The sequence below is a fragment of the Otolemur garnettii genome, unplaced genomic scaffold, assembly GCF_000181295.1.
Source record: "Otolemur garnettii isolate 467f Iridium unplaced genomic scaffold, OtoGar3 scaffold00029, whole genome shotgun sequence".
Lineage (NCBI taxonomy): Eukaryota > Metazoa > Chordata > Mammalia > Primates > Galagidae > Otolemur > Otolemur garnettii.
Genome location: NW_003852424.1, coordinates 14901541 through 14913327, shown reverse-complemented (window position 1 = coordinate 14913327; position 11787 = coordinate 14901541). Strand labels below are relative to the sequence as shown.

The following is an 11787-nucleotide window of genomic DNA, read 5'->3' as shown; positions in this document are numbered from 1 at the left end:
AGTCTCAACTATGTTTTCCTCAGTAGACATACTGCTGTGGCATCACAGCTCACAGCAACCTCCAACTCTTGGGCTTAAGCGATTATCTTGCCTCAGCCCTCCTGAGTAGCTGGGACTATAGACGTCTGCCACAATGCCTGGCTATTTTTTGGTTGCAGTTGTCATTGTTGTCTAGCATGCCTGGGTCAGGCTCAAACCTGCCAGCTTTGGTATATGTGGCGGTACCCTACTCACTGAGCTATAGGTGCCAAGGCATATTTTTTCTTTCTTGTTAATGAGCTGAGTTTTAAGTGTTGGTGGCGGAGGAAGGGGGGGTTCCTTCTTCCATTCCTGGAGAACTGCAGGATGACTTGAGAGGTTATTTTTTCCCCTGAGTTTTTCCTTTTTTTTTTTTTTTTTTTATTAAATTACTTTAAAATTTTACTTTACCTTTTTTTAAATTTAGAGACAGAGTCTCACTTTGTCACCCTTGGTAGAGTGCTATGATGTCACAGCTCACAGCAACCTCCAGCTCTTGGACTTAGGCAATTCTCTTGCCTCAGCCTTCTGAGTAGATGGGACTACAGGCGCCTGCCACAACGCCCGGCTATTTTTTGTTACAGTTTGGCCGGGGCTGGGTTTGAACCTGCCACCTTCAGTATATGGGGCCGGTGCCCTACTCACTGAGCCATAGGCGCTGCCCAAGATACTTTCTTTTTTGCAGTTTTTGGCCAGGGCCAGCCTACTTTACCTTTTTATTTTGAAATCATATCAGATTTCCAACAAAGTTGAAAAATAGTGTAAAGAATTCCATAAGCTCATCACCTGTCTCTCTAGAATATTCTGTCTTGTATGATCAAAATGAAATCAAGACAGGGAAACAAAGCAAACATTGACAGGACACTGCTGGTCCAGCACAGACTAAACTCTCCTTCACCAGCTTCGTGGAGCCTGCCCCCAGCAGCAGATGCTAACCACACCTTTGACCACCTGGCTGCAAATTCAGGGGCTCTTGCTACTTCTGATTCACTAGACCAAGTCTCAGAAGCATTGTGCTTAGGATGTCAGTTGTAGGATGGAGCAGCCAACACAGGTGGAGCTGGATGATGGAGCAACGAGGGGGAGGACCACAGGGTACCACAGAGCTCCCAGGGGGCCATCCTCAGCATAGCATGTGCCCAGCAGTCAGGATGCCCCCATGCTGTGGCATCCCCAGTTCTTTGGGGTCTCAACCATGCAGGCACAATGATGAGACCAGGGGCTTGGCTGTGTGACTGGGGTCCACTTCCTTCCAGAGATCAGGCTGGTAGCATGGGGTTCAAGGTCCCTGACAGATACAATCCCACAGATAGTCTTTTTGGTGAACAGTCCTCTTCCTGAGCCATTGTGTTAGCATAAACTCAGAATGACAAGTCATTCCCGTCACTTGGGAATTTCTGAGGGTTTCAGAAGCTCCCTGTCAGGATCCTGGGACAAAGGCTAGAGTCTTCATTATAAAACAAAGTTGCTTTGCTAATGTCCCCTTTCTAGTGTGATAGCATTTCATTGTCAAGACCTTTTTTGATCTGAGTCCCTTGTTTTTGTGTCCCATGACCTTGGCTCTATTGTAGAGAAGGGATCAGTTGTCCTATAGGACACCCTTGAGATAGGTTGGTCTGTTACCTTCTGGTCAGTCTGAGAAACTGTTTTCTGAGCAGGAGCCCCGTGGAGGAGACGTGTATCTCCCTGGTCCCATTTCTAGGCTCCTCGGGCAGCCATGTCTCGTCAGTATTGGCCCTTGCTGCAACCACTCCTCAGGCAGCACAGGCCAATTTCTCCCCTTGAGCTGCTGCTGCTTCCTTTGTAGCTGATGGTGTCTTGTAGGGAGGTACTTTGTGGCTCATGAATACTTCCTTTCTTTGCTAATTTCAGCCTCTGTTGGTGGTCCAACCTCCACCTATTTGGTGTCTGAAGGATGATGCTTGTCTCTCCATTCTCTTCTTCGTTTAGTTACAACCCTAGGGATAGAGGGGCTTCTGTTCCTCCCATTCACTTACTCCTTCATTTGTTGGTTTACATTAGGACGGTCTGGTGGGTGTTTCTTTTATTTTGTGGGCCATAATCCAATACCTTCTTTGTGAATATTTTTGTTTGAATTGTCACATGTTGGCCGTTGAGTGTTGCTTGATCTGGGTTCCTGTGCCCACCTGCCATTTTCTTTTTTTTTTTTAATGAAATCATAGCTGTGTACATTAATAGTCATGGGGTACAACGTGCTGGTTTTATATACAATTTGAAATATTTTCATCAAACTGGTTAATGTAGCCTTCATGTCATTTTCTTAGTTATTGTGTTAAGACATTTATATTCTACATTTATTATTTTTTGAGCATCTCTCTGTTTTCTGGTACCACAAGATCCCAGGTTCATGTTCACCTTCTCTGCCCTGATTCTGAGATTTACATTTCTGCAAGTTGTACTGCTTCTTTCACTTGTGAAGATCTATGCACCATAATCCTCTTGGTGCTGGAGTGTCCGAGAACTAGAAAGTGTGTGTGTGTGCGCATGTGCACACACATCTGCACTACCCCTTGCCCACACTGTTAGCTGCTCTGGATGGCTGTGTATATGGTGCCAGTCACCAGTTCTCATACCTGCACTTTCAGGCCCATACCACAAGGTTCTCATTGGTGAAGACAACCCCCCTTGTTGACAAGGATGCCCCCTCTTCTTACTGACGAGGACCCCCTTGCTCCCCAGGAGTCCAGTCAGCTGCTGTCAACGTCATCTGTGAGCTGGCCAGACGCAACCCGAAGAACTACCTGTCCCTGGCTCCGCTTTTTTTCAAGCTGATGACCTCGTCTACCAATAACTGGGTCCTCATCAAGATCATAAAGCTGGCAAGTAGCACCTGGGCTGCTGCTTCACTTACTGCACACATCTCACCCATGGGGTTCCTGGCTGGTGCAATTGTGGGTGCCTGAGTCTGCCTGGACCCCAGCCCATGGGGTGGTGGTGGTGACGCGGCTCCTCTCGCCCCACAGTTTGGTGCTCTGACCCCTCTGGAGCCACGGCTGGGCAAGAAGCTGATCGAGCCTCTGACCAACCTCATCCACAGGTGGGCACAGGCCGAGACCAGCCCGGCCTTGTGGCAGCCCCACCTGGCCAGAAATGCAAGAGCTGCTTGTGTTCACAGTGTGCCTTTCACACTGTGCTGTTATTCCTAGTGGGGGCCTAAGCCTGGTCATCCAACCCCCTGGCTATACTTGGGAAACTTGCTCACATTGGCAGATGCCCTGTGGTTTGTATCTGACCGATGTCTAGGTCCTGTCTCTTTGACCCTCACTGGTTTTGGGAGCCAGATCTAGGAGCCTCTGGTCCTTCAGTGAAAAGCACAAACTCAACTCACCACAATTCAGAGGCTTTTACCTGTGTGTCTGCCTGTCCCCTGTTACAGCTTGACCATGTCTAAGAAATTGGGCTTGTATTCTGGGTGTCACAGAACTGAGAGGCTAGTGGGTGGTATCCTCTAGGGGAGATCCTTTCCAGGCCAGGCTGCCTTTGGGACAGAGACAGGCCAGGCCCACTGGCTGTCAAGGGGAGTGCGAAGGCCAGGAGTCCAGAGACAGGAGTATGCAGGGAGGGGGGTAAACCGGGCCACAGGCAGGGACATTACTTTGAGACACAGTTACGCTTCCCTAACGTTGGAGATGTGTCCTTAGGCAGTTCTTGTGTGTGATCATCACAGCCTGCTTTCCCCCTGCCTGGCCACTCACCTGTTGCTCAGAGGCTGCAGCCTGCTCAGCAGGTGACCAGGCTAAGTACTGTGGCAAGTGCAGCACAGGGCCTGAGTGTTCATGCCTCTAAAAATCCCTGAACTCAGAAGTAGTGCAGGAGGATGCTGTCCAGACTGCTTTCACACATGCTGTCTAGCAGTGCCTGAGATGTCATGTCCCACATGTCTATATTAGGGTTTCTCACACTTCCTTCCCCGTGAAGGCATGTTTATAGACCACCCATGCATGACTGGGCTTTGGAAAGCAGGGCATGGTCACCTTCCTGAGGGGCATGGGGCTAAGTGTCCAGCAGACACTGCTACTCTGCTGTGACACCTGGTCTTCATACCACTACCTTCTTCTGTTCGCAGCACATCTGCCATGTCCCTTCTATATGAATGTGTGAACACTGTAATTGCAGGTGAGGCTGACTTATGTCCTGTTCTGGAAGGGGTGGCTGTCCTTTGGGGGGGGTTCCCTTGGGGACCTCCAAGCTGGGGGAGTCTCAGGGGAGAGGGGCAGAAAGCTGTATGGCAGGACCTCCTTGGTGGTTACATATCTCTCCCAATTCCCTACAGTACTCCACATTGAACATTTATTTGTTCAGGGCTCTGCAGCAGCTCAGCCCCAGCCACATTCTGGAGTCCCCTTGAGATACAAGAGTCATCTCCTGCCTCCCAAAGCTGTTGGCCTCTTGCTACTCTGGGTTCACTGTCAGATCCGCCAAAACTGTTATTTCTAAGAGTTTAAAGCACATCTGAGGCATGTTTCATCATAGGTACTAAATTTTTTACCTACAATAAAAACATCGTATAAGATGGAATCAATTCACCCGTTAGGACCGGCCAGGCTGGCTGGGATGTGTAGTTGGTGCTCCCTGCCCCCAGGGGTCACGATCATCTCCTTAGAGTCAGTTGGTCTGTCACAGTGTGTGTTGATGGTAAATGAGAAGTCCTGTCCACTCCTTTACCTTGTGCTGCCAGCCTGTTGGAAAACCAGAACTGTGATTCCTGGCAGGGTTGCCAGTCTCCTGGCTTCACGTATTTCCTGTGAACTGGTGTCAGAGTCTAGGCTCTGTGATGCCCTGGGTCTGCTTCTCTATCTGAAGCCAGTAGGAAGCCCTAGGCCAGGTGGGACCCACAGGGGGGCCCTGACATTTGGTAATTCATAAGATGCCAGCCCCTGTCCAGTGTCTGTGACAGAGCTGTGTGGGCTATGAATGTCCCTGAGGCTCTGGTATAGTTGTAGGTGACCTTTACCTCAGAGGAGAGTGTGATAGGGCAGGGGGATCAGAAGTGGCTCTGTGTAGCTGGGCATTGTGGGTGCCTGTAGTCCCAGCTACAAGGGAGGCTGAGGCAAGAGAATCGTTTAAACCCAAGAGTTTGAGGTTGCTGTAAGCTGTGATGCCATGGCACTCTACTGAGGGTGACATAGTGAGACTCTGTCTCAAAAAGAAAGAGTCCCTGTGATGGGGTGGGAGGATTTAGGGTACAGGGAGAAGCAGTAGTCATGAGTGAGGCATTGCCAGGACTGGGCATGCCCAAGGAACAGTGGCTTTCTAGTGGCTGTATGAGAGCTGACACATGGGCGTGGCCCTGACACTCTGTGCAGCCTGAGTTCCTATGGGACTTGCCCTGGATGGGACGCCATATGCCCAACACCTATGGCTATGATTGAGTTCAGCCTGCCTGACTCCTTGGGACCTGGTGAGGGGCAAGGGCAAGGATGCAGACCTGGTACTTCCCTGGCACCTAGTATAGTGCTGTGCAGGGAGGACCCTGGGACGCAGCACACTGTTGACCTGTTGGCTGTGGTTCATGGCAGCAAAGGGATGGGGAGGTCAGGCCCAGCTTCCAGCACCCTCTTCATGTGAAATCCTGTAGGATATGCTGTCTACGCCCCAGCAGTGAGCCATGATGATGACACACGTGAAGTGTCCCCAGGGAAGCTCACAGAGACCTCCACTTGGGTTTCCACTGGGATTGGTCACACCTGCTTAACCTCACAACCTGGCCTGTGCCAAGATTCTCAAAGGACTTCGGGGGGTGCACACAGACCATGATAGTTACAGGAGCAGTTTAGGCTCAACAGCCACTGTTCTCAGAGCGATGGGGGGGAGCCCCATCTAGGCTCCTGGCCTCTCCTAGGGCAACTTCACCAGTGCCTTCTGGTGACATAGCCCATTGTGCTAGCTGTGTTCTGGACAGGCAGCAGTTGGGAGGAGCCATTCTACTCATGGTGGCATTTCTGCCTTTCATCCTTTCCCTTCCACTTAGCAAGGGGCAGGAGCCATAGTGGATATACTGGTTTGGAGGTCAGCATAGTGGCCATGGACATGGCGGCTTACTGACCTAGCTGTCTATTTCAGTGCTCATCTCTCTGTCCTCCGGCATGCCCAACCACAGTGCCAGCATCCAGGTACGTCCAGGGGACAGGTCTGGGGGCCTGTGGGTTGCCACCCAGGGCTAGATGTGCTCTTCCTTGGGCTGGACACCCACCTTCCTCTGTGCTCACTGGATAACCCTCCCCACATGGCCCTCCTTATTCCCTGAGCAAGCTGTGTGCCTGATGTCTACCCTGGTTGTGTGCATTTTTTGTGTGTGTACCCATTTGAGTTAGGGCCCAGGTGCTCCTGCCTGAGTGTTCTGGTGGCTCCCAGCTGCTGACCTGTGTCCCTTTGTCTTATTTGTGTTTGGGGACAGTCCTTCCCTGTCCCCAAGCTGCTTTACACCTGAATCATCAGCCTCACAATCATGGCTTATAAAATGTCATGTCCACTCAAACCCAGAGCCCTAGCAGCTCCCTGACTGGCGTGGAGGGCATTGAGATGGTTATATCCTTGTTTTCTTTGGTTCAAATTCATTTTAGTTACATGACTAATACATAAAGTAAGTCCCCAAATTCCAGTCCCTCCCCAGGGGGCACACCATGTTGTTGGATGTGCTCCTGCCTCCACCAATGTTCCCGCTTATTGTCTCTGGCGAGGGCAACGGCATCTGTCCTCTTCCATCCTGTCCTTATAGCGCGTGCAGACTCATCGTTGTCCCCTGCTGAGCAGGGCCTGGTGTGGGGCCCCAGGTTGCCTAGCCCCTCTCTTGTCGCCAGACAGTTCTCCCCTACCTCCTGTTAGAACTCCTCCAAGGACAGTTCTCTCCTATCCTCTGGGCTGTGGAGTGGGGCTGATATGAGACCTTGGGCCAGGGCAGGGGAGAACTGGAGGATTAGAAGACCTGGGGCCAAGGGTCAACTGAACTCACACTTGGTTTCAGAAAATGCATCCAACCTTATGTTCCCTCTTTTCAGCTTTGTGTTCAAAAATTAAGGATATTAATAGAAGACTCTGATCAGAACTGTAAGTTGTTCCTCCTTTCCATTCCTTCATTTCTGTGTCCTAACCTTTTGTGAGCTCGGGTCGCTTCCCAGCATAAGAAGAAAGCATATGGCCAGGCACAGTGGCTCACACCTGTGATCCTAGCACACTGGGAGGCTAAAGCAGGCAGATTGCCTAAGCTCACGAGTTTTGAGACCAGCTTGAGCAAGATCGAGACCCTACTTCTCAAAATAGCTGGGTGTTGTGGCAGGCACCTGTAGTGCCAGCTATTTGGGAGGCTGAGGCAGGAGAATCACTTAAGCTCAAGAAGGTGAGGTTGCTGTGAACTATGATGCTATGGCGCTCTACCAGGGGCAACGAAGCGAGACTCTTGTCTCAAAAAAGAAAAAAAATGGGCGGCACCTGTGAGTCAAGGAATAGGGCCCCGCCCCCGTATACCGGAGATGGTGGGTTCAAACCCAGCCCTGGCAAAAAATAAAATTAAAACAAAAGAATTAAAAAAAAAAAATCTTCGGTTTAAAAAAAAAAAAGAAGAAAGCATGTACAGTGTCAGTGGTACCCAGTCCCCTTTCACACTGACTGACAGGCTTCAGAGACAGCCCCCACCTACTGGTGCCTACTCCTCTTGTTACCATTTTGTGGGCAGTCTTTCTGTGTCTGGGCTGGAAGGTTTTCAGGGGTTTGGTGTGCTGAGCTATGTGTAGACAGCCAGTGCAGGATCCTTGAGAAAGATCTGCCCAGTCCTGGGGGACAAATGGGGCTTGGGAGTTCATAGTGAAGCCCCATAAGCGGGAAGATTGGGCAAGTGGACAGCCACACTGATGCCCACTCTCTAAGTGTCTGATCCGAGATGTCTTGTACAAGACTCTGCATCCCTTGGAGATTATGGCATTGATTTGTCAATTAGTGCAGCTCTCCTGTCCGCATGCATCTCTTCAAGGCCTGGGTGAGGAATTTCAGCTCAGCACTTCCCCTCTTGTACCTGGGCCCAGGTGAGGAGGGTGTAGTTAGGGTGCTCATTTTGAAGCCAGATTGTTTTCAGGGAAAGGCTGGACACACATTGCCTATAAAGGCCCATGTAGGATAAAGAGTTGTCCTTTTCCTCCTTTTGCTGTCCAAGGCAGAGATAGAGATCAGCCTCACATGCTTTGTGCCCTGCCATGGTGTTAGCACCTTTCTTGTGTTGGGGTTAATCACCTCTTGCCATCTCCACAGTGAAGTATCTGGGGCTGTTGGCCATGTCCAAGATCCTGAAAACACACCCCAAGTCTGTGCAGTCTCACAAGGACCTCATCCTGCAGTGTTTGGATGACAAGGACGAGTCCATCAGGCTACGGGCCCTCGACTTGCTTTATGGGATGGTGCGTGCCCTGCCCACCTGCCTGGCCTTCCCCACTGTGTGTCAGAGTGCCGAAGAGCACATGTGTCATAAGACCCTTACATTCGGGCGGTGCCTGTGGCTCGGTGGGTAGGGTGCTGGCCCCATATACTGAGGGTGGCAGGTTTAAACCTGGCCCCAGGCAAACTGCAACAACAACAAAAATAGCTAGGCACTGTGGTAGGTACCTATATTCCCAGCTACTCGGAAGGCTGAGACAAGAGAATTGCCTAAGCCCGGGAGTTGGAGGTTGCCGTGAGCTGTGATGCCACAGCTCTCTTCCAAGGGCAATAAAGTGAGACTCTGTCTCTAAAAGAGACATTCTGGGTTAGTAGTGGGGGATGAGGTTGGACAGAGTCATGTGCCCAAGATCTGACCTCTGCTTCAATGGCCCATGTAGACTTGGGATGGGCCAAACCCTTTGGATGGACTATAGGGGGTTGGCCTGCTGCCCCCATACCCAGAGGCGGTGTGTGCCTCACCCAATTGACATCATGGGGGTGTGTCACCTCCCTGGCATAGACTTGGATCTGCCCATGACCCTTGGATTCCATCTTAGGTTTCACAAAATAAGCCGGAACTGGGCCCTCCCTCACCTGTCCCCTCCCACCTCCCACTAGGTATCTAAGAAGAACCTAATGGAGATTGTTAAGAAGCTGATGACCCATGTAGACAAGGCTGAGGGCACTACTTACCGCGATGAGCTGCTCACCAAAATTATCGACATCTGTAGCCAGTCCAACTATCAGCATATCACCAACTTTGAGTGGTACATCAGCATCCTGGTGGAGCTGACGCGCCTGGAGGGAACTCGCCATGGTCACCTTATTGCTGCACAGATGCTGGATGTGGCCATCCGTGTGAAGGCCATTCGCAAGTTTGCTGTGTCCCAGATGTCCTCACTGCTTGATAGTGCGCACCTCGTGGCCAGCAGCACCCAGAGGAATGGGATCTGCGAGGTGCTGTATGCCGCCGCCTGGATCTGCGGGGAGTTTTCGGAGTGAGTGGGCATGAGGAGCGTGTGATAGGGCGTACTTGGTTCCCCTAAGCTCCCTACAGTCAGAGATGGGAGTGTGCCCAGGGGAACTCCCCACTGTCTGGAACCACCCTGCTGCTCTCGCAGCCTTGTGGTTCAACTGCTCCAAGGGGGCTGAAGCACCTGCCACTGTCTTCCACATAGCTGGGGTGCTGTACGTTCTCCACTCTGTGCCCTACAAAATGGTACATCCCCAGTGTACCTGACTGGGAGCCATCTTTGTCCATAGGGTTTCTGCCCTGGGGGGCTGTTGAAGGGTGGGTGGACCCTGGCACCCATGAGGCTTCAGGTGGGACCTGGGATTGGCTCACATGCCTTGGAGGTGGGCAACGGTGAGACTGTCCCCCCACGCAGTCCACATCTGCCCTGGTAGTGGGGGCAGGGTGTCAGTAGTCCCAGCTACTTGGGAGGCTGAGGCAGGAGGCCAGGAGTTTTAGGTTGCTGTGAGCTAGGCTGATGACATGGCATTCTGTTCAGGGCAACAGAGTGAAACTGTATCTCAAAAAAAGATCTGGATTCCTAATTTCTCTTGGAAAAGTATAAGATTTGCTGCTGATTTCCTTGCCCCCTGCCCAAGCCTGCCCCAGCAAGTGCCACAGGGCAGCTGCCCTTCATCCCATTATTGCTTCCCTGGCCACTTTCCACCTCCTCCCTGTCACCTCTCAGGACTTGCTCCAGCCTGGACTTGCTGTAGCTCAGTGAACACCTGGCCTGTATTCTGGAGATGAATGGTTTTGTCATTCTCTTACTGGGGAAAAAGTATACTGTAAACATTTTTTTGACCATAAAAAAGCAATAAATAAAGTTTCAGCTATCCTACACAGAACCCTTTGTTCTTACAGACCCCTTCATTTCCCCCCACCCAGGTTTCTTCTTTGTCCTCTCCCTTCTACTTTTCCAGAGCCAGCCTATGGGGTTGCTAGGGTCTTCCTTTCTCTTGTTCTCTAACTTTGCTCTATTCAGCTGCTCTGTAATTCTCATGTCTTCACCATGTCCCTTTTATAGGCCATTTATGGTTCCTGGTTCCTTTCAAATCCCATTTTGTAGCCCTTGGCCTCTGGTTAGGAAACAGAATCATCCCTTTCACAGGGAGCCCAGGCCTCAGCTCCTCACCCCACCTTCCTGTCCCTCAGGCATCTGCAGGAGCCCCACCACACTCTGGAGGCCATGCTGCGACCCAAAGTCACCACGCTCCCTGGCCACATCCAGGCTGTGTATGTGCAGAACGTTGTCAAGCTGTATGCATCCATCTTGCAGCAGAAGGAGCAGGCCTCAGAGATGGAGGCAGCCCAGGCGGTCACCCAACTCATGGTGGACCGGCTGCCCCAGTTTGTGCAGAGCGCAGACCTGGAGGTGCAGGAGCGGGTAAGGCCAGGTGTGCACACTGGGTTCAATGTCGGACCAGCTGTGTCTTCAATAGGGACTGGGCCTTGGGGAGAGCTCTCGATGGTTCTTTTTGTCCAATAGTGGCCAGGGCATGCGGTGCCTTCTTACCTTTTCCCAAAGCAAGCTGGTAAAATCTCCTTGTCACAGCCTCACCCACCTGGACTGGGGGTCAATCAGCCAGAATGGGTGGCCTCAGAGGTGGCAGCAGGTTTCTCTGTGATGTAGGATAGATAGGGACCCTGCTGGCCTATTTGGTAAACAGCAGGTGGCCAAGTACCTGAGCTGGGAAACTGGGCACTTGGGGGGGCCACACAGCTGTGGCTGCTACCCAGAGTGGAGGAGGAAGGAATGTTTTCTTGCAGGGTTCCACAGGAGGAGGATGGGCAGCTAACAGTTAAGCTCCAGACTCCTGGGTGTCTTGCAAGCCAGGGTTCTTAGGGGTAGGGACATTTCCAGCAGGCTTGGCCCAGAAGGCATATTCTAAAGTGGGAGGCAGGCATGGGTAGATCCAGAGGTTCTTGGATTAGTGGAAAGGAATACTGAGGTGGGTATGACAGGCCCTTGGGGAATTATTGTTCAGTTTTTTTGGTTTTCTTCTTCTTCTTTTTTTTTTTAGAGACAGAGTCTTACTTTGTCACCCTCGGTAGAGTGATGTGGTGTCACAGCTCACAGCAATCTCCAGCTCTTGTGCTTAGGTGATTCTCTTGCCTCAGCCTCCCAAGTAGCTGGGTCTACAGGCCCCCGCCACAACACCCGGCTATTTTTGTTGTTGTTGCAGTTTGGCTGGCATCCTACTCACTGAGCCACAGGAGCTGCCCTTCTTTTTTTTTTTTTTTTGGTAGAGACAGAGTCTCACTTTATTGCCCTTAGTAGAGTGCCATGGCGTCACAGCTCACAGCAACCTCCAACTCCTGGGCTTAGG

The 11787-nt window shown here is 51.3% G+C and overlaps 1 protein-coding gene across 1 annotated transcript in view; it reads left to right on the top strand.

Annotated features, from left to right (window-relative positions):
• Positions 1-11787, top strand: part of AP3D1 (adaptor related protein complex 3 delta 1 subunit) — an 81450-nt gene that overhangs the window by 50648 nt on the left and 19015 nt on the right. The window contains exons 8-15 of the mRNA XM_003788857.3: positions 2719-2858; positions 3003-3076; positions 4106-4155; positions 6103-6152; positions 7038-7086; positions 8281-8426; positions 9064-9443; positions 10613-10844. Of these exons, the coding sequence (XP_003788905.1) occupies positions 2719-2858; positions 3003-3076; positions 4106-4155; positions 6103-6152; positions 7038-7086; positions 8281-8426; positions 9064-9443; positions 10613-10844 (1121 nt within the window). The remainder of the gene's footprint in view (positions 1-2718; positions 2859-3002; positions 3077-4105; positions 4156-6102; positions 6153-7037; positions 7087-8280; positions 8427-9063; positions 9444-10612; positions 10845-11787) is intronic.